Source organism: Melopsittacus undulatus, chromosome 3 (genome assembly GCF_012275295.1).
Source record: "Melopsittacus undulatus isolate bMelUnd1 chromosome 3, bMelUnd1.mat.Z, whole genome shotgun sequence".
Lineage (NCBI taxonomy): Eukaryota > Metazoa > Chordata > Aves > Psittaciformes > Psittaculidae > Melopsittacus > Melopsittacus undulatus.
The window spans coordinates 20,441,083-20,466,283 of record NC_047529.1 but is presented as its reverse complement, the minus strand read 5'-3'; the positions used below and the strand labels follow the sequence as shown (position 1 = coordinate 20,466,283).

At 39.1% G+C, this 25,201-nt stretch overlaps 1 protein-coding gene across 5 annotated transcripts in view; it reads right to left on the bottom strand.

Moving 5' to 3' along the window:
- Nucleotides 1-24,746, bottom strand: part of ATAD2B (ATPase family AAA domain containing 2B) — a 78,323-nt gene extending 53,577 nt beyond the window's left edge. For 4 of the 5 annotated variants that reach the window (XM_034060417.1, XM_034060419.1, XM_034060418.1 and 1 more), the window contains exons 1-8: nt 24,549-24,746; nt 8,644-8,798; nt 7,168-7,214; nt 5,983-6,136; nt 3,720-3,822; nt 3,066-3,174; nt 1,616-1,732; nt 622-697 (exon numbers count right to left, since the gene is read on the bottom strand). In XM_034060417.1, the coding sequence (XP_033916308.1) occupies nt 622-697; nt 1,616-1,732; nt 3,066-3,174; nt 3,720-3,822; nt 5,983-6,136; nt 7,168-7,214; nt 8,644-8,798; nt 24,549-24,704 (917 nt within the window). In that variant the 5' untranslated portion in view covers nt 24,705-24,746. Of the gene's footprint in view, nt 1-621; nt 698-1,615; nt 1,733-3,065; nt 3,175-3,719; nt 3,823-5,982; nt 6,137-7,167; nt 7,215-8,643; nt 8,799-13,404; nt 13,517-24,548 lie in introns of those variants that run through there. The other variant, XM_031046583.2, reaches the window with a different exon arrangement.
- Between the last annotated feature and the right edge of the window lie 455 nt (nt 24,747-25,201).

Genomic DNA, 25,201 nt, shown 5'->3' with positions numbered 1-25,201 from the left:
TTCAGTCAGTAAGCTGCTCAGGTTCATCAGGCAGCAACTGTACTTAGGAAAGCTTCCAACCACATCAGGATGTCCTTACTCAGTTTGGTGCTTCTCTCTAAGTAGTCTTTGAAAAATCTCTATTTCGTAAAGCATATGGTCTTTTTATGCAGTCATTAATTCTGAACAGCAGAACAGTTTTACAAAATACCTGTACTATAGTTTAACTTCTGCTCTGAACCTAAGTAAGTTATTCAAAGGCTGCATAAACAATCTCTTATTTTACCACGACAGTATTTCAGAAAACTTAGTATTTCAGAAATATTAAATAATGTACATTACATCTTCTGTACAAAAAGGTGTTCAGTTTGATACCAGTTTGAAAACAGTCAGCAACTCTTTTCTGTACTTGCAGCACACCTGTTTCCATTCTGTTTATCACAAAGCTTCTACTGGTATAATGAAGTGCTATAAAATTCATTTTTGTGTGCTGATCAGGATCTGAACCCAAGTTACAATTCAACACCCACTCACATATGTGAATGTACTGCACAATCACTCAAGAGCATTTTGAAAGTCAAAAGCTAACAGAAATGCACTGAGGGAAAGCAAACAACTACATACCAGAAGACTGACACTTACCTGATATGGCTTCTTCTTGCAGGAGATCTGTGAATATCAAACAGCGTATTTTCCCTCTTTTTTTGATGAGCTGGCACTGAATAAGAGAAGTTGCATGTTTGTAACATCAATTACGAAAGAATAATAATCTGAATAAGGAACGAATCTAAATGCAGCACAGAAGTCCTAAATTACTGCTTTACCAATCATGTGATTGGAGGGGAGGAGGAGGGAAATCAAAACTCTCATGCTTTGTTTCACAGAATGCAATTCATTCAGGACACTAGCATTTTTACTTTATTTGCAGGACATGAAACCACATACAGAAACCTCTTCACAGCTGATCATAATGGAGGTCTTGAAATTTAACAAATGAAGCACAGCATTTCTCTATCACACACTCAATTTCCAAGCTGCCTTAAGATACAGGACACTGTATACAATGCTGATCTAAACCAATGCTGATATAAACCAAATATGCATAGAATATACTATTTTAAGCAGAAATATTAAAATGTTCAAACTCAAGAGACACTACACTGAATCCTGTATGGATCCTTAACAGTATGTCCTGTGAAGAACGGCTAAGGACCCAGGGTTTGCCTAGTCTGGTTTGTCTAGTTTGGAGAAAGGAGGCTGAGGGACAATAGCTGCCGAAGGAGAGGAAGTGGAAAGGGAGCTGTCATCTCCTCTCCCTGAGATATGGTGACAGGACATGGGGGAATGGCTCAAAACTGCATCAGGCCAAATTCAGACTTGACATTAGGAAACATTTCTTTGCTGAGAAGAAGGAGAAGGCTTCCTAGATATGTGGTCAATGCCACAGTCCTGTCGGTGTTGAAAAGGCATGGGGACAATGACCTTAACAACATCCTTGTAACCTTTAGTCAGCCCTGGGTTGCATGGGTTCTCAGTCAGGGATGAAAAGGAGTCATCCAACTTTTCCCTTCCCACACACATGGTATTCTCAGACGTCAACAGAGCAGGACCCCATGGGCACTGTCTAGTTACTCACCTATTGGAGGGGCCTGGTATCTTTCAACAGTTTTTCTCTGTCTGAGATTATATGGACGATCATTTTCTTCTCCCTCAGCTTCTTCTACTTCAATATCTCCATCTTCTTCCTGGGACTCTGTTGGGGAAAAAAATATTTTCAGAACACTTCTACTTGATGCCAGAGCTATCTTCATCCTAAAAATTAACATTATAATGGTCACTGAGAGTTATTCCCCTCGGATTAATTAACACTAATTGGCAAATCACAGGAAATCTGAAGATAAAACTACAGCAAATTGTCAAACTTCCTTCTAGTTTCCCATAGAAAGTTATGGAAAAACAACAGAAAAAAAATAAATGCAGTCAAATTAGCTTTAGTTATGAAGTACTTTGAGTATCACTTCTACTACTTTTTCTTTAACATTTATCCTTCAAATTAAGAATAATGTCTTTTGTCTCTTTTCCCATAGGAGCCTCAGAAAATCTAGTATTTGACACAGTATGAAAATAAGTACAACTTTATTACGCATAACACCATTCTTGCACAAAGCAAATAATACACTGTATAAAGGTACCACCTAGGTCCATCTATTAACAGGACCAGACTTGCCATCCATGGATCTCAGAATTAAGACTGCATTCTTATTAACTGCAGCAACCCTTACCTCTTCAACCAGCTTCACTTCAAGATCAAGGTATACTATGCTGAACCCTGTATAGATCCCTGAAGTCTGAGTCTGATTTCTTAAGGAAGCCAAGTAAGCTGTTGACCATGCCATCAAAGTTAGCCATAATCCCTCCTTTCTCAATGCTTTTTGAACCCACTAGCCAGTTTAATCAAAAATTTTAAAGGAAAGTAGAATTTCAAATCCAGCTGTATGCCTACAAGCCTTCTAAAATTCAGTGGATGGACAGAAAACAGATTTTAATTAATACATTCTCCAAACAAAGGACACAGAACTATTACACATTCCTTCTGGTAATGGTCATTCAGCACATGAGAAATAGCAAGCCAGTTAGAACAAGCATAGTTGTAAGACTACATGCATCACATCCCGGCTTCCACCAGAGGATTGCTAGAGGGATTATAAGGAAAGTTGCAATTACTTACTGTTACAAAAAAGAGTATGGAAACAGTATATAAAAATGTAGAAAACAGGCTTTCTTCTGCTACTTTGAGATATACTTGATTTTGTTTAAAGAAAACTATCTAGAGATCTCCAAAACTTCTTGTACTGTACCTATTGCAAATAAGTACACACTGTAGTGTACTTATTAATTGTTCTACTTAGTAACTCCAAATCCATATCCAAAACCAAATTACTTTCTGTACTGCAATACAGCTCTATTTTGCACTGAGAAGAGCTTTGGGTTTTAAGGTCAAAGCAATAAAAAGTATATAATAATAATTATAATAAGAAATTCTAAGGGGTTTCAGACAAACCCTTAGAATTCTTTACAATCCTTACCTTCTTCTTCCCCTTCTGTGGACACTTCATGGTGGTTCTGAATTCCATAGCTATTTCTCCTCAGTGATTTCCGCCTTCTTTTCACTCGAGAATACATATCCATGTTTTCCTGGAATAAAATTCACATACACTCCCTTTCAGTACTGTCCCATGTCACTCGTAATGTTAGCCTGCAGTCAGTAACGCTCTACACAATCTCTATCCCATAAGTGTTTTTCCAACAAAGCCCTCCACAGGTAGACTACAAAAGCAGTCTCACTTCATAAGTGGTAAAATAAGTCTCTCAGTACCTAAGTCCATCTAATACATAGTTATCATCAGTATCAAGCCATCTGAGGTAACAAAGCACATGTAAGTCCCTGTTCCTGTTTTCAGGCTACCAGAGTGTGCTTCAAACCAAAGGAGAACCACCACAGTACATCATGAGAGCACCGCAGTCAATTTAGCAATAAATACACTACTAATACTATTCTGAATTTATCAAGTTTTTTAATGTTATCCACTGAAGAGGATCTGCAACCTTTTGACGGAGCTACAGACAAACGCACTTTTGTGCATTTGAGCTACAGACAAATGCATTTTGCCAACTGCAATAACAAATGCACTTCCCCTTGATAGTACTTTTATCCTAGATCTGAGACACTCTGCACTTACAAATTCTGTATCTGTCCACATCCGTAGCCGTTCTACTTCCCCAGACCGCCTATTTCTCCTGATGTTAATATTATCCATTTCCTGTAGGACAGCTTCAGCAGTACTAAAATATATGCAACAGTTAACACAAAAAATTTAGTCTTGAAATAGTAGACACGCACAGCTTTTTACATAACATCCATCAACTTAACATACAGACATTGGAATAGCCAAGTCAACTAAAAAAACAAATGAACTAAAATCTGAAAATTTTAGGATATTTACTTGAATTTATCAACTAATGACAAAACCAACCACAATAAAGAAAATGGAAAGACTAACCTACAGGATATAAGCTAAGACACATGCAAAAGAAGAAATGCTGATGCTATTAATATTCAAGGTTCAAATCAGACTGTAGCCTCTTAAACATTTCAAAAAAAGTTTTTGCTCACTGTAAATTGTAGCATATAAATTTGTTAACCACTTAGATGTTAGCTTAGGTGTCAAATAAGAAACTAACGCTTTTCACCTACATAATCACGATATTGGGAAAGCAGTTAGTGCCTTCATCCCATAAGCTTTACAGCATCTTACCCTGGCCTTAGGAAGTCACTAATACATAAAGGTTTGGGGGGGGAGGGTGTTTTAATGTTAAATCAGTAACACCTAGAATTTCATCATTCGGCATTTGACCTCACTACCACTTCTCTTCTACTATTTAATTAGTTGAAATTTTCATTATCTGAAGTATTTGTAAACAGCTGCCAAAACAGTGGAGGTGTATAAATAATAACCTTGGCAAAGATGCTTCACTGCTAAGGAAGAAAACTAGAGAGTATTACCCAGGCCAAGTCAATTATTTGGCCACCTGTCCTGAACACCAAGTTACTGCTTCCCACAGATATTATGGCAGATTTCCACTGGAATTCTACTATAATTGTATAATAATTCTAAGAAGGCAGAAACTTTCCCTTCTTTTCTTTCAAGCTATTTTAAAGGAAATCTGAAGGATGAAGTCTGCCAAGAAAGAAGTCTGTGAAGTTCTGGCTACAGAAGTCAGTAAAGTCGAGATTTCATTATGGAGTGCCACTCTCAATTTTAAACAACTCTTCTAAAATATCTGTCATGTGACATAACCACTTCAAGTAAAATGATGTGGCAGTTCGCTATCAAAGAAAATAAGGTTGGAGGGATCTGGGAAAGTCCACCTGCTCTGCCAGGCAAGAACAAACTACACAATACCTAAATAATTCCTGACAGACATTTGTCTAACCTGTTCTTAAAATTCTCCAATGATTACGGGACACACTGTTATCAGTGTGAACAGTACAAGTTCATATACAGACTTCAGTACCATGATCATATCAAATTACAAACTTCATGGTAGACTTTTTCCTACTGTTGATGGGGAGAGGAAGATTCAACTGCAGCTAGAAAAAATAAATGTAACTCAATATAAATTTGTAAATTGATACAAAGTACTTACTGAGTAAATTGAAAAAGAAAATTAAATAATAAAGCTTCAACAGAATGCACAATAAAGATCATACTTGGCAAGTAAATGCTTGTTTAAATCATTTTCCAAGAGCAAGCAGTCTCTCAAAGATGTGATTATTAAAATCCATTTTACAGGTGGGAAAATGGTGACATATTAAGTGACCTGCCCAGGGCCACAGAGAAATAGTATTTCAAGAAAAGTATTTCTGGCTCCCATTCCTATGCTCAGACCAGACCGTGCCTCCCTCTCTGACCTACTTTGTCTGCACAGTAAATGTCAAAAAGTGACACCCACCCTGTGTGAATTACTAACAAATGGTAAAAACAAAAACAAAAACAAGCTACAAACTTTTGGTATTTTATGATAAAAATCATACAAGCAAAATCTAGAATGCTTCCAAGCACTGCTGCTGATCACCAATTTACATCACATTTAGAGTACCACTACATAAACAGGTTACTAAGAAACAAACTACAGTGTGGATTTACAGCATGTCAGCCACTCTGCAATAACTGCCAACATACACAGTTTTATCCAGGTGTAAACACAGAGTAGCTTACTCCTCAATGGAAGTCTGGTAAATTGCTTTGCATTTAGAGCATGGATAACACAGGCAGTTACTGCACAGGACCCAGCCTGCAACTCAAGCAACAATCTATCTTACCTCAATGCTAATACATTCCCACAGTAAAACACATAGATGGCACTGGAAGACAAGGTTTTCTAACTTTTAAAACAATCATTAAGATGCTTTGTGAATACAACTGAAGTATCCCCACATACCTGTTTACTAGCTGATCAAACAATAAACTCTGATTCAAAGTTTCAAATCTGTTTTTCCTGGACCGACAACTTTTTCTGACTTCTATATCTCCGTTTATGCAAGCATGGTCCCCATCTCCCTTTTTTTCCCCTCGAAGGGGATGGCTTTTGAGAGCTAAGAGAAATTTGTATTACTACTTCAAAATGCAGGAAACAACATTTTCACAAAGAATTAATAAGAGAATACTTTGCAAGGACAATAAAACAAAAGTTATGGAGCACAGTATAAGCACCCTTATATTCACTAAAGAAATATATTTTTAAAATTCCTATCAAAGTTATTTTACAGCCTATTTCTTCAGACTCAAGCTTGTTTCCTTATATGATAATCTCATTTTATTACAAAAATTTGGCATTCAAATATCCATTCAATATTTTTAAGTTAAAATCAACACTAAAATGCACACTTGGCCTCAGTTTCAATTCTTAGTCTTTCAAGTACAGTATCAAAAGGTCAGATACAACATATTGATTTCACAAGCAAATCTATACCAGCTACTCTGTACAGTGCCATACAAAAAGAGATCCCACTCCTGATTGTCCCTTAGGCACAACAATAAATAATAAAAATACCAAATATGCTTATGGGTTAACATATAGAGTCAACACAGAACTAAACAAGACAAAATTGATGAAAAAGGGACACGAAAGACAAAGTGGCTTTAGCTAAGATATGCAATGAGGTGGCAAGTTTGTAAGGTACAAGCATATAGGAAAACTGTTTAAGGTAGCAGGAGCTGCAGACAAGGCAGGTCTCTCTAAAGCAATAGCAGGGTTACGTAAAGAACCACAGAAGGCCAAATTTTAAATGAGCAAAGAGAATAAATAAATTAAAGAGACCAGCTGGGAGAGGACGGCCAAAATTAGTTCATAACAGTAAATTTGGGAATTACGGAAAACATCAAGATTGTGGCCAAGAGGTCTGAATTGAGAAGAGAAATGGAATTTCATCTAAGAATGTTCCCCATGTCCACAGAGAGCATCCAAGATATTGACAGAAGAAAACTGAGCCAAAACAGTAACTTTTCTGGTCAAAATGGTCAGAGTAATCAGTAAAGTTATCAAAAATATATGCAACTTAATATCATTGACATAAAATTGTTAAATGTAAAAATAGACAGAAGAGGTCCACTGTAATACACTTACATAAGCTACGTCCATTTGGTAGTGTAGCACCAGGCTGAGAAGTTAACCTAGGAAACAATTGCATTAGATACACAAATAACGTTAACACTCTTTCGCCAAGCAAAAGTTATACTGTGAAAATAAACTTCAAGCATAGAATGTTACACGATACACTATGCCTTCAAAATCTTTGTGACATGTAGCTTCTGAAGAGTCTGCTTCATGCACAACATTGGCATGAGAACAAAACTGCCAAATACCAGTTATATGAATCCCCCCAATTATCTAAACATCTCTTTTATTAATCCCTCCGGTGTTCCCTCATGCCATGGCCTACTATTAACTCTCCCCTTAAGTTTCAGAAAAGAAACCTAATATAGCACTTCAAAGAAAATTATAATTTAAACACTTTGGATAAATCAGTAGAAGCAACAAAACTTTGGGGAAAAGGCCCTGCAATTCAAGATCACTACTAAACCCAGAGCTTTGGATGCAAAGACATGTCACAGTGAGTTCTACATGAGTAACAAATGAGCTTCAGTATGCTGGCCAAATTTTCATTTGACATAGTGATCTAAATTCTCCCAGCCACATTAACTTTTTAATTCTCAGAATTTTTAACAGGTACGAGTCTACACTTAAAAGAAATAGAAGGTGCATGAGTTTCAATACATTCAGAAATGACCATGGCACATAACATGCTATATTTCATTTATTCTGTGTTAAAAAGAAAAAACAAGCAAGAAAAGAGATCTATTTAAAGATTTACATAGTTTTAAAGTATACTTCATCCCTGCAGATGTCCAGTAGAGAATCAGTCATTCTTACATACAAAGCATTGCAAGAATGATTTTGATTTCTACATAAATATGAAATGCACAGTTACAAAAGAACCAGCATTAACTGAAACGTCATGGTCCAGAAACATACTGTCTCATAATCACTTGTAATCATGTGAAGAACCTTTTGAACACTAGACTGTTTTGTAAAATAGTATCAATCAGAGTTATAAAATGCAACAAATTGCTTCTCTCTTAAGTTATAAAAATGTGGTAGGATTGAGGCTATATTTACTAAAATACAGTAATTTGCTTGAGTCCTTATAACCAAAGAGAGGCTGAAAACAACAACGGAAAGAAACTTGACCATTGTCCATTCCATAGATGGAACACTGATTTCCTAATTAAAATACATCTTCTTATAGCTTGAGTACATAAAAATACCAATTAAGTCACTAAATTTGGATGTATGAAGAAACTAGAATTCAGACTGCATCTCAAAATTACTTTCCACTTTTGCACAAATACGCATAGAAAGAAAACACAAAGACGAGAGGACTGATGTAACCCACATTCCAGTGTCTTTTTCCACCAAGAGAAAACTATGAAAATAACACACTTCAAAAGCACACTCAAGAGCATGAGCTGCAGCTCAGTGCAAAAACAGCAATACAGGAAAAATGGGTAAGACTTCATTTTTCTCTTGGCTCCAAGTTACCTGGACTGTCCAGTTGAGATGCTCCATTCCTCTCGCTGCCCAGTACTCCGTGATTTTGATTTGTCTTTGCACACAGGATCAGCATGTTTTGAGGTACGTTTGGCGGGAGGAGATACGTGGCTATCACTCAAGCTAGCATCACTACCTTCATCTTTCTGAAAAGTAAAAAACATCAGACTATACTTAATTGCCTCATTTTTAGGTAACCAAACAGAAGAGGAAATTTGAGCTTAGTAAAAGGGAAGTCTCTATCACCAGCTTGTATGAAATACTAAAAATGTTTATTCTGAAAACATTACCAGAATATTGAATTTTCAATATTCAACTGTTCTGTAATACTTCACATGTATTCCTGAACACACATGTGGTTTCTCTATCCCACTGTATTTTGTGTATCATACATGACACCGCTACAGTTACCCTACTTGCAAAAGAATAGTGCAGTAAAAAGGCCTTAGGAAAATTAAGATATGTAGAAACACAGCATGAATTTATTCTACTGACATTATCTCTGCCATTAAAATGTTTAAACAGTCACATTATGCTTTTCCTTCTTGTAAGAGTTTTGCAAGACCTTATTCTCTTCTTTAGGCTGTAAAATGCACAGCTAGGACTACCTGAAAGTGGACTTCATACTTTCATGGCACTTTTTGTCGAATATGTCCCTTAACAGCATTATACATACCAACAACATTAGTCTTAACACCAGTAAGAATCACCTACACGCTATCAGAGGGCTTTTCTGCTCTGCTTATCAAAGGTAACATATACAGAAATTCAAAGACTGTAGCAAGGGATTACTTTAGACTGTACATCAGAAATGGTCAGAGAGCAAATTCTGGAGGATTTGCTTCTGTTAAGGAGAACTACAAAAAAAAATAAAAATATCAAGATTCTATAAATTTTATATTCATATATTATTTACGATTGTAGTTTATGGAAACAGTCTTCACCGAAAAAAACTAAGTATCCTCCCTTGCAACAACAGAGTAACAGATTTCCAAATATGAGGGTCCAGGAATTCCCAGTGAGCACTTAGGAACAGAAGATAATTTTACTTATATGAAAGGAGATAATCACAGAAGGCCCATTTGTTCATCAGGCTTATTAACAACAACAATTTGACTTGTACTCCAGATAATTCAACATCACCACATCTCAGGTACTCGAGAAAATTAAAAAGAAAAAAAGTCTTTTTCTGAAGAGAGAAAGACAGACTATCACACCACAGTATTTAAAAAGTGGCAAAGCCTAAATAAGTCCAAATGTACAGGTGCATCTCAACAAGACAGCTCAGCACCACTGAGCACTGTGATTGGCTCATGCACTCCCTTACCTGGCTGCACCACTCCAACCTTCTTTGATCTTCTGATGTTTCTCTGACCCACCCATAAACCAAACCCATTCACTAAATCTTCAAAAGTTCACTATCCTTTGGTTATATTGGCTTCCTATCAGGTTAGCAGGAAACTAGTGAATGAGTTGGTGAGGTGAATAATTTCACTGAGGAATCAAATGAGTAAAAAGTGCAAGAAAAAAACGTGAGGTGAGGACAGAACCACTGCTTACAGGAAGCACAAGTTGCGAGTGAAACAGGCTGTCTGCACATGCCTTAACATTTTGCTCCCCAATTTATATTATTAACAAATATTAACTAATATTAAATACTTATAATACTAATAAATTAATACTGCATTCCTTATGATATAATCTTTATTTACTGAATATGCTAAATGTGGGTTTATTTTTATTATGAATACTTGTAAATACTTTTGATAATATTTTTAAAAAGCCACAAGATACTAAAAACTAGTCTTAAATGCTAACCAGCCCATGTTCATATCTCATTTTAAACATAGTTTTAACTTTGATAATGTTTAGCCTCTCAAGGTAAATCCAGGGAAAGAAAAATGCCTAAGTTAAGACTGAATCTTAGGACTCATGTAAGTCTAGTAAAACAAAACAAAATCCACACTTTATTCTTCCTCATTATTTCACTTTTTTAGGAAGTACACCAATGTAATTCAATACTTATACCAGATGATCATAACTAAAACTTTAAATTAGATTAAGCAGAATTCAGGATCTAAAACTAAGGCTTAGTCAAAGTGGTAGCAGAGGTAACTACCACCATTCCTAAATACGAAACACCTGTACCTTGCATAGCACTGCAAAATACATGGGCAGACACACAGATATTTCCATAACTCTGCAACTCCAAAATATCAACTTTCCACAAAATTTTAACAGTGGACATATTCACTTCTGAGTTCTCTACACATCTGTGCATGTACTTATTGCTTTAATCAGACACAAGTTTATTTGCAGGCTTAGAGAAATACATCATTGCTAACTCGATTTTAGTAACTACTTTCTGAAACTACAAGAGCTGCCCTGTGCAGTACAGAAGCAGTTTCAAGGTAAGCCACAGAACCAGTTTTAAACCAGCTATGCAAGTCAGAGAAAATGAAACTAAAAAAGAGGAACAAGCATATAATGAAGCTTTACAAGTGCTAACATTACAGTGATTTTGTGAGCAGTAAAAATAATAATGCACAGGTTCCTATACCTCTTCTACCTCTTCCCATGCAAAAATCCTAACTCCTCCCGGGTCTTCTGAGACTACCTTTCTCTGCATCTCACCCAGCCACTTGCCTCTGGTCCCAAGTCTCAACATTATCTAGTATTCCTCATTTGTTCTATATATTTATTGGTCAAAAGCAACACAGCAATGTAGTTACTCTGGAGTTACGTGCATGTCAAATGGCCAGCTGACAGATAAACCAAAGTATCAGCAATAAGCCTGGAGACAAAACGCACTACATCAAGTCTCCAGCTGCTACTGAGTTACCAATATTCACAAAATTTATGAGTATCTTTGAGATCTCTAATTCAGTCAAATGAACAGATAGTGGCCAATAGCTTCAAAAACTGGAAGGGCAGGCTAACAGGCAGTGTGATCACATCAGTGCTGCTGCCTAAAGAGCTGGACTAGTAATGAGGGCATTTACTTAACAGACATGATGATTCCTGGTTATTCTTTGTGTAGGACACTACCTTCAGTTGGGCCTCATTTGCCTGTATATTAACTGTACACAGTAACTTAGCAGGTACAAAGCAAGTCTAAATTTTAAGACAGTCAAGGCCAAACATTAACTTAAGTTAGGATGCCTGCTGTAGAAGATGCTCTAACATGTAAAATGTTTTACCATGAAGTAGTGACAAAGGTACTACAATGAGAAATCACTGCAATTTTAAGTATATCTAATAAGAACCCAAGCTCCATTTTCTAGTTAACAATCTTAAAAATTCGAGCTCTAAGGAAACAAATCACACCTAGACTACCATCCAGAACATTCACCTACCTACGGTAAAATACGGAGATGGAGCTTTCACTACACTCAAGAGACTAGCCAAATTGGGATAAGCTACAAGAAAAAAAAATTAATTTCAATTTGAGAAGCCTTTTCAGAGAGCAGTCTATCCACTGCTTCCTCCCATTTATAGCAAAAGAGGTCTAATGATTCCACTGCACTCAGCTTGCTCCCTCAAGTAACTGGGTCTCAAATCATTTATACCTTTTATGATTAAAAATAGTACTTCAGTTTCAACCCAGAAGCTTATTACTTAACAGTACACACATCATGAAAATGTTCTGGGACTAGAAAGAGAAATGTATGATACAAGCTCCAAACTTAAAAATTAAGAAATTAATAATGCAATTGCAGAAATAAGAACCAATGAAACTGAACTCCAATCTCCTAATGAAACACTGCACTGAAGCAAACGCACTCACATGCTGAGAGAATGCAGAGAACATGAATTAATAAAATCTTAATCATGTCATAAAGTGCCTGAAAGCATACCAAAGCCACAAAGAAAAAGCAAGCATGGAAGAATCAAAAAATGTGTTTACGTAGTGTCGGGTAGTACAAAGAGGTAAAACAGTATTTAGTGCAACGGTATTGATCTAACAGAAATGAGACCTGCCAAACTCGAACTGTGATCCAGAACAACAAGAACCCAGCACAGCTTATTACAGAAAGCACTTTTACTAACAGTTACAGTTATAGTAAGTAAATAACTGGAGTTAACAGGATACAATCTGTGGTCTAGACTGGAAAGACAGTCTTCATTATTTTTGGATTCAAGAGTAAAATAGAATGTGTTAGCTGCACTTTCACTGCTGAGCTAAGATTCAAGAGCATGAGTCTTGCAGAGGTAGTGGGCAAACACTGGAAACACATCTTCACTGAAAAGAACTGACTGCTGAGTGCTATAACTAGAAACAAAATCTAAAATGAGTAAGGAAATAAAGCAATAAAATCAATATAGCTGCACTATTACTTATTTTCTCTACTTTGTATGAAAAGGAGAAAGATGGAAAACATGTTTATAACACACACATTCACGAACCAGCTTTAAAAACACTGCTATACAATACTACATGTAGCCTCTTCCATTTCCAACCCTGAATTTCAAAATAATAATTTGATACTAACAGAGCTTAATTTATAAGACAGGCAAGTCCTTAAGTTTTGAAAGAACACAAACTAGAAATAAATTAATAAAACTGACAACTTCTCAATCTATCCTTTTAGGAAAAAAGTGACACCACCAATACAGCCTTTCAGTGTGCCTGAAGTACACACATACAAAGGGTGGCCTCACTGACAAGGGCTTGCTTTCAGTTATATTACAGGGATCATCTAGCTAAAGCATGATAGCTGACTAGTTTTAAAGTTAAAATACAAAGATTACTTCTGGCATAGTGAAGGGAAGTTCGCTTCTTCCGGTTTTAAGTTGAACCTCCTGGCCAAGAGAATATCCAAAGAACTCGCTACACTGCTAGTCTCCACACTCCATGATCTACAGTCCAGCAGTCTTGGTAACACAGGATGAGTATGAACTACTTCTATCCCTGTCATCAACAAGTCCATAAAGGCAAGTTCATCAAGTTTTTGAGTAAGGGCTGAGATTCAAACCACAACCACACCTTGCAATTTCTGAAAAAGACTCCATCTGGTTTGCCACAGGTTCAGCTGTACTAAAACACAGGCATGCAGACATGAATATTTGACTTTTCCACCATGGTCAAACTTGCTCTCCTTGCCATCCACTTTGTGGGTCACACCCTTCTCCTGAGCTTCTGACACACCCAGAAAGTTAGCATGATTGCTCATGCAACTTCACAAGTCAGACATGAGAGTTTCCAATCTAATGTCTTACACCTTTAGGATCTACGTTTCTCTCTTTCCTATGATCTCTTCCCTGTCTAAGACATAAGATTAAGACACAATAACATTCTGCCTTCAACTGATCCATGCTGTTCCTCCACCATTTTGTTAGAATTACAAACTATTCTAAATAGGTTTTTTTTTTGGCCCACTGAACAAACATGAAACACCCCAATATTTACTGTTGTCCCAATAATAACAAAAGAAACATTTTCAAGAAATGTTTTAGGTACACATTTTCAAAAGTCTCTACTTCAAACTTTAGTTTATTAGAATCATGGAATAGTTAGGCTTGGAAAGGACCTTAAATTCATCTAGTTCCAATCCCCCTGCCATGGGCTGCTTTGCTTCTGATATTTAAAAGTAACTTTTTCCTCTCCATTTGACTCTCTAAAAAGACAACAATGACTTGGGACAACTATCAATCTACTTTTACTAACTTTGGAGAAACTGAATCCAGATCCTACAGTCACTCCTACCACAATCTAAAATGTATTTTGTGAATAACAATGCATCTTCTCAGATGCCCAAGAATATTAATAATCTGGATTAATATTCTAAAAGTACATGTGAAAAAAAAAAATCAATCTACCTTTTCCCCTAACATGCAGAGTTTTCTGTAAATAGGCTGGGCATAAAAGGAAATCAAATACGTATTTCAGGGATATTTAATGCATTTAAATAAACATTTTTATCCCAATATAAAAAGTATAAAAAGATAAAAGTTGTCTTTCCAAAACCTGCATTTTATGAAAAAATATAATTGTGTCCCCAGTGTACCAATTAGTTAAGCTGATCACTCATCTTTGCCCTCAGATAACCTTGCCCTCAGTTAACAAATAACTTGTTTTTCTTGTGTTTGAACTATAGCGTCATTGCAAACATACCAAAAAAAATACATCAAAAAAACTTTCTGTCCAGTGACTGTGGAGAAATCACTTGCCCCCTTGTGTATCAGTTTCTGCAAAGGTAAAAAGCATGTATTAAAATGTGAACTTCTACAAATTTATCCCATTAAAGATCTGCTTTAAGATCTGTTGATGAAAGTTAGGTAAGAGCTAGGTATCATTCCCAATTCATTTTTGGGCTAGGCATAATAAGCAATTAAAAATCAAAAGGCTTCGCAGTCTCTTTTGAGATATTTTTAGTTTTACTCTTACTTGGTTCCAAGTCCTAGTAAGTAGATCAAATAAATTTTCTGCCATGACTGTAATGTCATCTGACCAGAATCTAATCAATCCCTTCAAATCCTGTTTCTTTTTCTTATGTTCCCCACTTTGTTATATAGTATCTTTACCAAAAAGGAGAAAAAAAAAAAAAGACTAAAACTGTCCTTTCTGCTCATTACATATTTTCAGTAGCTGAAACACTCTCATCAGTGTGCCCAAACTAAGGACCACACCTTGCCTTACACATCTGCACCATGTCCTAATTTCAGGATGACACATTGCTCTACTCACTCCCTCCAGCACCAACACATCCTAACAAGCTCCTCTTCCCTCCCCACCCCAACCCACATTATCCTGGCAAATGCCCTCAGCCCCTCTCTTCCATGGGAGGACTGGCTAGGTGCTTGGTGGGAAGAGGTAAGACCTGATACACTAGTCTGGGGGAAGATGGTAACATGACTCAACTCGAGGTTGCAGGGTAATACAGTAGGCTGTATTCATGTCTGTAAAGTATGTACTGCCACATGCTAAATATCTAACCTCGTGTTCTAAAAATCTAGTGTAAGTATATCACCTGTGCCTTCAAATGACAAGAAGCTGGGGGGAAGGGGAGGGAGAAAAACATATTTCCATTAAAGCACATTAACTACCATACTAATAACTTCAAGTTTCATTAAGGACCTTGTGTGTTAACCTTACTGATAGCTTAAGAAGAGCTAAAGTTGGCTTAAAAGAACCCATCTCCTAGTTGCAGTTCTCTCATTTTCACTTGTTTGCACAGTCATTTATCAGCCATTTGCTTTCCACAGGTGTTCAGGAAAAATAACAGGAGTCATGCTCAAGTGCTTGATGATCTTGGAATAAACAGATATTAATGCTTTATTTCATTGGTGATAATAACTGTAAAGAACACCTCATCTGCAGGATGACCAAAATCCTTTTAACATTCAGCTTCTGTGGTATTTTTCCAGAAGCAATGCTTACATCAGTAACAGCCATTAAGAATATACAGAATACCATCATCTAGACTTTTTCAGAAAAAAGAAATTCTTCACAACTCATCCAGGTAAAATCCACTAGTTTTTTTGTATGAGAAGATACGCTTCATTTTTTCAACAGACCTCCATTATATTTCCTGGAACTCTCCAATTCTAGAATTATAGGTTATATAATAAATATGAAAACTCTGGAAGGAAGTTAAAAGTTTACAAGTCAAAAATAGAAACCGCTACCTACAACATTGTTTAGTGGGAATTTTCACACTTGCAAACATTCCCTCTGTCTTTGACAGAAAAAGACACCCATTCATATCCAGGTTGAGTGTCCTCCAACGACTTTTGGTCTGACATCCAAAAAACTCTTGCAATCTATGGGCTACTTGTGGATTCATGAAGGAAAGGGAGAATCAGCTACAGAGAAGCCTCTGACAAACTATGACAAAGTTCATAAATAGCAAGCTGAGGTTTGTCCTCAACCCAGCATTACTGCTACTCTCCAAGCATTTCCACCACAAGCGTTCCTCTACCCTCCTTTGGGCCTTCACTAAAACTAGGGTGATATTGTGACCAGCAGGCCAAGAGAGGTGATTCTCAACCTTTGCTCTCATGAGACCCCATACACAGCACTGCATCCAGCTCTGAGGCCCCAGGGCAAGGATGTGGAGCTGTTGGAGCAAGTTCAAAGGAGGCCACAAAGATGCTTAGAGGGCTGGAGCACCTCTCATATGGTGACAGGCTCAGAGGGCTGGGGTTACTCGGCCTGGAGAAGGCTCCAGGGAGAGACCTCAGAGCAGTCTCCGGTACCTAAAGGGGCCAACAAGAAACATGCAGAGGTGCTTCTGACACGGGAATTTAGTGACAGGAGATGGGGAAATGGATTTAAACTTTAATTGAAAGAGAGAGATTTAGATTAGATATTAAGAAGAAATTCTTCCTTATGAGGGTGGTGAGGACCTGAGACAGGTTTTCAGAGAATCTGTGGCTGCCCCATCCCTGGAAAGTGTTCAAGGCCAGGTTGGATGGGGCTTAGAGACACCTGGGAAGGTGCCCCTACCCATGCAGAGGGTAGGTAGGATGCTATGATCGTGAATTGTCAGCTGATAATCATACAACTACAGAATGGTTTGGAATGGAAAGGACCTTAAGATCATCTAGTTCCAACCTCCCTGCCATGGGCCCGGATGCTTCACACGAGATCATGTCACCCAAGGCTCCATCCACCCCAGCCTTGAACACTGCCAGGAACGGGGCATTTATGTCTTCAGGCAACCTGTTCCAGTTCCTCACCACCCTCACAGTAAAAAACTTCTTCCTTTTATCTAACCTGAACCTCCCCTGCTTAAGTTTAAACCCATTAGCCCTTGTCTTATCACTACAGTCCCTGATGAAAAGTCTCTCTCCGGCATCCTTGTAGGCCCCCTTCAACCAGAGGGAAGGATGGGAGGCAAGGGAAAGCAGGAGGATGTGGGGAAGAGGATTAGTTTGAGCCAAACCAGTAACCTGATCCTGATCCAGCTGATCAAATGGCCAGCAAGCATTAGTGTTGGCAAGTCTATTTGTTTTCACAATTAAGGAGTTAACTGCTTGCAGCACACATGAAATCACACACCTTCAGAAGAGCAAGTCTCCAGGGAAGAGGTCTCTACTTGCTGCATGGGAGTCCACACCTGACTCACAAGTTTTTTTAGAAATCTACATAACAGAAGTTTTTAAAACCACTGATTTTCCTAATTTATCACTGAAGGATACTAAAAGCAAGGCATTTTTAGTCAGAACCACATTAACCATTTCCAGGTGTTTCTAGATCATGTTAACTAAGACTTTTAAAGCAAAAATTGTGTTTATGTAAACATTCAAGAATAATTACAATTCGGAAATAGAAAAAAAATAACAGTCAAACAAGTTTTTTCCCTGACCTTAGTCCTCAAAAATCCATCTTGTTTCTGCTGAAAAAAACCCATCCCAAAGAAAGTCTGGATGACACGGCCTCCTTTTAGTGCTACTACAAACCTAAGTAAAGATGCAGAATGATCTGAATGAAGATAGCATGTAGAAGAACAGAGAGAACTCTTGGGACAGAGAGGTCCCTAAAGTTTGGACATGACCAAGTACTCGAGTCAGGAAACTAAGCAAGGACGTGTCTGCATCAAGTACCACTACAGGAAGGTGGTCTTGTGTGTGAAAGAAAAAAAACAAAACATGGGATTAAAAACACTTCTGTATCTCTAGCTACAATCCACTTGAAGACAGTATTTCAAAAGAAAAAAAATTAAAATCATAATATGAAATCTTAAAATTAATGTATTTTAAATCATAATAAAAACAACAGTCAAGGTCTGAAAGGTACACCAGAGAAATAACAGAAGGTAGTTATTAAGTATCTGGAATAAGAGATTGCTGAAGCACAACAACAAATTTTCATGAAAGTAATCTCTTCCACTGTTACAGAAAGAACAGCTTCTATATTTCAGGTTATTTTAATGGCTTGGCTCAACTACTTACCCATTTAAAATTAAGCACTTGACTGGAGGGTGTAGAAGAGCAAAAAGCCCATTCCCACATTATGAAAATGCCCAAACTGAACTACCTGCTCCCAGTGCAACTGGGCATAAACCTTTCCACCAAAACTTTATATTAGTTTGGTCGTTGGCCACAAAACTCAGAACAGCCTACAAAAACTATGGAACATGGACAAGCTCATAAACTGTGTATTTCTGGTACAAGTACTAAAGCTACCTCATTCAGCTCCAGTTGAAGCTCCTATAGCATAAACATTACTCAACAGTGCAAAATGAAAAAGCTTACAGAAGGTAACACATTCATCTTAAAACTGGTGGAAAAGTGACCTGTTTTAATAGCTACCAAGCAAGAAGAAATTAAATTTACTCAGAAAAGAGTCCATGCAAGTACAAATGCAAAACAACCAAATAATTTAAAACAAAATCAATGGTTAAAACAAACCATGAATATTCCAAAGGTAATAAAGATGGTACTTTAAGAGTAAACTCAGATGGAAAAATTGTTTAGAAAAAGCAGCAAGGCAAGAAGACTACAAAAAAAAGGGGGGGGATGAAAAAGGCTGAAAAAACATTGTCAGCTCCCTTTGCAATAAATGGTTTCATGAGTGATCCTACCCACACACAACCTAACATTAACACTAAAACATCTAACGAACAATCAGCAACCTTTAAAATGGCCACAGGTACAGTGAAAGCTTCAGTGATGCCTACTTGCTGGGTGCTTTGGTTTGAGAAGGGGTTTATAAAGTTTTACAGCAAAATCATTTAAACTATCAATAGATTGGAATGAAAACTTTCGCACACTATATAGCAAATGCTCAACAATTTAGGGCGGGATATGCATAACTATACCACATCCAACTGAAACTGCAGGGGGACTGAGGTGATCAGAATGTAATTACCTGAGCTAATTATCTTGCATAACCCCAAGCTGTATGCCAGTCTTGCAGAAATTGTCATGAGATCTCTCAGCAATGAGTTCAGCATTCTGCTTCAAGTTTAAACTTAGAGACAGTAGTTGGAGAAGCAGCTTTTATTAATATTACTCTGGGACAAGCCCAGTTTTCAGAGGAAGCAATGCAGCACACCAAATATCAACACCATTTCCTGAGTATTCTTTGGAGGTCTTACTCACTCACTGGATTAGTCCCTGGATTGTTTCCTTTTAAGGCCCGCTAACAGTGTGAGAGCAAAGATAGCCAGCTTCAAACATGATGCGCAAGTGCCTCCCAAACCAAACTGTGCACACTGTGGAGGTGTCCTGACTTCAGATAGTGGCCCAGACTGATTTGGCAAGACACACAGGAAGACATTAAACTCAGGACAGCCCTTTGGAAACATGGAAGGATTACAAATGCTGACTGTATGGTATTTTGACAGAAACTTGAACATAGATTGCTTCCAACAATTGCTCAATTTCCCACTGTTCGCAGATGTATTAATACCAGGCTACCACGGAACAGACTGCACAATTCGTTTTAGATCACTGATTTTCTCCCGCTAAGTCCCAAAACAGCAGCAGACCAGTAAACCAGAAAGAACTCAACATTTTATTATGCACTGAAAAGATTATTTTTTGGGGAATCTTCCTTTATATGAAATTGTTTGGAATAACTTCACAAAGCTCTCTATTTCAGGATGTATTTCAAAGAACTGCAAAAGCATTAGCCTTGGCACCTTTATTGATGTGACTGTAAACGTCAACAGTAAGACAATGCACTTCTTTAAAAACATAATTATTTGCTTTTATTGCTCTGAAGAGCTTTATATGGGGGGGGGGGGAGGGGGAGGTCAGCAAGTGTAATTTTTCCAGCATGTGGAGGAAACTCTAACTTTTTCTGTCGCTTTAATTAAAGCCGGAGAACATCCAGAGCACTGTAAGACTCTTTGCAAAGACAACAAAGAAATATGTTAATCTGAATCAGGCTCTCTCATAAAGGAAAAATTAATTTTAGAAAGCTCTAAAGGGTGCATTGAAAGCTAGTATTTTAAAAGAAATAATAATTCTTTTTTAAGTTAATTTTCTGTATTTTCAATAGCTGACCATTAAAGATTTTTTAAGAAGTAAAGCCTATCAATGAGCTTGCACTACAAAAACTGCATTATCACCCAGAAATCAGAACAAAATATTGTTACAGACTGAGAAATTACAGTAAGAGATACTAAAATATACTCAGCAAGGAAATGCTGCTTAGCTTTATACCTTCCTACACTACTGCACTCGATGTCAATCCTCAAGTCCATGTTTGCTCCTGTTAGTAATTAAGTACAATGGAGAGCTCTAGGTTGCCACCAAGTAAGTTGAACGATGTTGGCAGTACTACTTTTAGCTAGGATCGCGTGTTACAATTATCACAGTGCCCTCAAAGAGCTCTTAAGGCACTGCTAATGCTTTCTTGACTAATTAAATTAAGCTAATCTTGTATACATTTCTAAAATGTCTAATAGGCTGACACAATTTTAAGTGTTTATTTTACAATAAATTCATTAGTTTTCTTGATCAACATTTTTGATTTGTGTTTTCAGATGCCTGAGAAAAATCATTTCAATTGCAAGTAAGTGTTACCAAAATCACAGCTCAATATCTCAGAACAGCAGACATCAGTAAATCTAAAGCACAAATTTAATCAGTTATGGGCACAGTATCCTCAATTCTTTCATAGTGTGAATGAAGTCCACTGGATTTGTTAAGTCTCGTGTTACAAATCTGTTTCTGAAAACTTTGGAAGATTTTTAGGCACTTTTCCCATCAACATTTTTTTAATATAAAACCATATAATTTCCCAAGTTTTAATGCTAGAAGGGAAAAAAATACATTAAATTAATCTAAAGATAGAATATAAATGTATGCAAGGATAGCTTCAATTTCTATTAAATAGTGTATAAATCAATCCTGGAAACAAGAAGAAAACATAGCCCAGTTTTTCCTCTCCAGTACCCTCTCTGTGCACTCCACTATGACATCATTTCAGAGAATAAACTTCCTGGCTCCTTGATCCATTTAGTGAGGGATTTTGCTCATTTTAATCTGGCTTCTGGTTAGTGGACACACATGTACTTATCTCAATCACTGAACGCATGGTCACCAATCAATAATTCAAAACTGTTTACTTTTCAAAGAATTACATCATTGCTTTCTCAAGATGAGCAAGTAATACAGAGGGAATAGAGAGGATATCATAAAGGCATTCAGAAAATTATAGCCCATTTCCACATAATGTGTGCTGCTTTCAGATTCAGATCAAACAAAACCAGACACTGTCAGTATGCAACTCGACATAATATTGCACGGGAAGACTAGAAACTAGTTCTTGGGAGAGGAGAGATTGAAGCTTGTCCTTGTAATTGTATGCAAAACAAAACAAACCCTATGTATACCAGGAAAAGCCTGGAAATAAAAAGAAGGAAGAAAAAGGAAATAAATATAAAAAAAAGGTGGAAAGCAACTCCTAAACCCTCATCTGGTCTAATCAGCATCCTACAGGATGCCATTAGATTGCTAACTGAGTTTCTGTCGCTAATAAGGAACAAATAGATGATCTTTCCAAATACATTCTGAAAGGTAATTGCAATCATTGCCACTGAAGAGCATTTCTCTGGGAGTCCAAGTCAGAACCTCTGTGGAAGAAAATGAAGTCACACAGTGCAAATAAGAAGCGTACCATCTCTGCCAGAGCTCCAAATTCTAGCTGCCCATTAACCCGATTAACTGCTGATAGTAAGCCTGGTTCCCCGATGTGACACCCAAAAGATTTCAAAAGGACACACTGTTCCAGTCAACTTTGAAAAAAAACAAAACAACATACAACTGCATGAAAACAATCCCAGTGCACTTTCTGCACAAAACAGCCTCGCTATCTGTCTCCCAAAAGTTGCTTCCAAAAGCAAAGGCTTTGTCTTCCTACTGCTATACTTATTCATGTTCTACTCACTGAAATCCTCCTCTGGCACTACTTCAAGAAGATTCAGGAGCTCAAGAGAAAGACGCTGTATCACTGACAAATAGTTACCATCTGGGAAATAAAAACAGCTGTACAAAGACAACTGTAAAATACAGTGGGATGTATATCCCCTACAAAATTCACTAGGAAAAATATAAATAAATAAATAAGTAAAAACCTCTCCCAGGATAACTTCTGCTCACCTTTGGCAATCACATCTTAAAAATAAAATTGCCTCAGATACATGAGACCTGTTGCGAAGTGAAACAAGCCCACTGCCACAGACCAGAACACACACTTAACTGTAGACAAAATGCTTTTTCAGAAGCATGGGCAATATCCTGGGATGCATTTACAGATCTTGTGACAATGTTTTGCACAATCTCCTTTCCTTACGCCATGACAACAACATAATTTAAATGCTTTAATGGTTTGTGGTATAAATATACTAATCACATATGAAAAATATCTGGCAAGAAGCCTAAGCTGTTGGGTTTTTTCAGCAGCAGTAAACTCCCTGCAAAGTAAACCAGTAAGGGTTACACTAAAACTTTGCCTCACAAACCACAAGACCCATGATATGAATAAACAGAAACTGCACACTAGAACAAGCAGAACAGCTTTTTACAGCCATGGTGCTGCATCCCCATGAGTCTAATGAAATTAAACGAGGAAGAAATAGGGGACAAGGAGGAAAAGTACAATGGGGGAAGGGAAGAACTGTGAAGCATGAAAGAGCTGAAAGAGAAGCACAGAAGGCATAGAACACCTAGTCGGGGGTTTTGGGGGGGGTTGCTGGGGGGTGGTGTCTGTTTTGTTTTGGGGGTTGTTTGGGATTTTTTAGTATTTTAAAACTAAAAGTATGGAGCAGAAGGTTTTGTGACAGTTCCAGGTGTCATCCTTCTGATCTGCCTCTGGCTGCTATTACTGTTTTTCTGCTTGTCGAACTTCCTCCTTAGCAGAAGCTGGGACATGGCCAGTTGGTACACCACTGTCAAATGCTTTGACCCTCAATTCTCACTTCCATATTTACATCGCTTTTAAAATATGTATTCAGATCAGGCAACTACAACCACTAATTTAAATCTTCAAAGCAATACATCAAATTCTACCAACAGAAAGAAAAAAAGCCCTGCCTATAATTAAAAAATATAGCTGTTGTCAACAGATCTGTTTAGAGACAACAAAGGGGGGAAAAAAAAACAGGCTCCTGAATTCTTTCTGCCAATTAGAATTTACCAAACGTTAATTTTCCAGATGAGGCCGTACTATTCACTTGCCATTAGCCAGTACAAACGAAGCCACTGTAGTAAGTTGGAAATTTTACGTTGGGAAAGCAATCAACTTAAACCTGACGGCAAAATTACTCCCTTCCCGTTTTGGGGGCTGGGGTGTCACGAAAAGGTGGGACCCTTCTCAAACACCAACTCCGCAGGAAACGAGGTCATTTAAGGGAAAACATATAAATATATACATATATATATATATACACATATACATGGGAAGGAGGGCTGCGAAGTTGCTGCGGGCGCAGCTCCCAACTTTTGTCTGGCGGCCGGCGCAGCGCCGGGCGCGGCCGCAGGGGGAGCCCCGCGCCGCCGCCGGACCCCCGCCCGCCGCCGCCGGCCCTGCCCGCCCCGGGCACCGGCACCAGCTGGGCAGCAACTTCGCCCCCCGCGGCCCCGGCTGCCCCCATACCCTGTCAGCGGCACCGGCCTCTCCCCACCGAGCAGGGCACCCAGTTGGGACGCAGCGGGCGGCTCTCCGCAGCTGGCCCCCCGCGTCCCCGGGCTCCCCGCCGGCTCAATGGTCCAACAGTCCTTCCTCACCCCGGCTTCCCCTCGGCTCCGCCGTCATTCCCCTTTCCCTCAAGCCGACAGCAGGCTCAACAAGCCCCCCCTCCTCAAGCGCCCGTACTCGCCCCCCCCCCCGACAGTAGCGGCGCTGTCCCCAGCGACACCCCGGCCGAGGCCCTCGTTGCTGCCGCTGCCCCCCCGCCGCCGTCTCCCTCCCCGTCCCCCGTGAACTCGCTGCTCCTCACCCGCGCTGCCGCCGTCTCTTCCAGCCCGGCCGCATCTGCCTTGGTGCCCCGTTTGGAGGAGCGGGTGCGGGACGAGATGAAATGGCTGCCGGCTCCGGCCGCAGCGGCCGCCGCTTTGCCCAGGGGGCGCAAAGAGCTCTTCCTGGTGTTCACCATGGCCCCGGGGAGGGGGCACACGGGGGGACGCCGCCGCTGCCGCCGCCGCCGGCGCGGAGGGAGGAGGGAAGGCGGACAGGCGGGGGCTCGGGTAGGGAGGGGAAGGGGAGGGAAAAGGGGAAAGGGGGGAGGGGGAGGAAGATAAAAAGTGCCGCTGGGAAGCCGGTCCGCCGGGCAGAGCCACAGACAGAGCCGCGCCAGCTCCTCCCGTCGCTGCTGCCGTCTCCTCGGCTCAGTCTCGCACTAACTGGCCGCCATTACTGCCCCTTCTCCCTTTCTCTCCTCGGCCCGCAGCGAGGCTGTCGGTTGCCACGAGGGGGCGCTGTGGCGCCGCTGCCGCCGCGCGCAGGCAGAGGCGGCCCCCGCTGCGTACGTTCTAGCACGCACCGGCGCGCTCTATGGGCCTGGCGCTGGCCCCAGGGAGGAGGCGGCGGGCTGCGCGGTCCGCTGGGAGCGCGGCGGCGTGGGAGAGTCAGGCCTCTCTGCCCCGTCGGGCC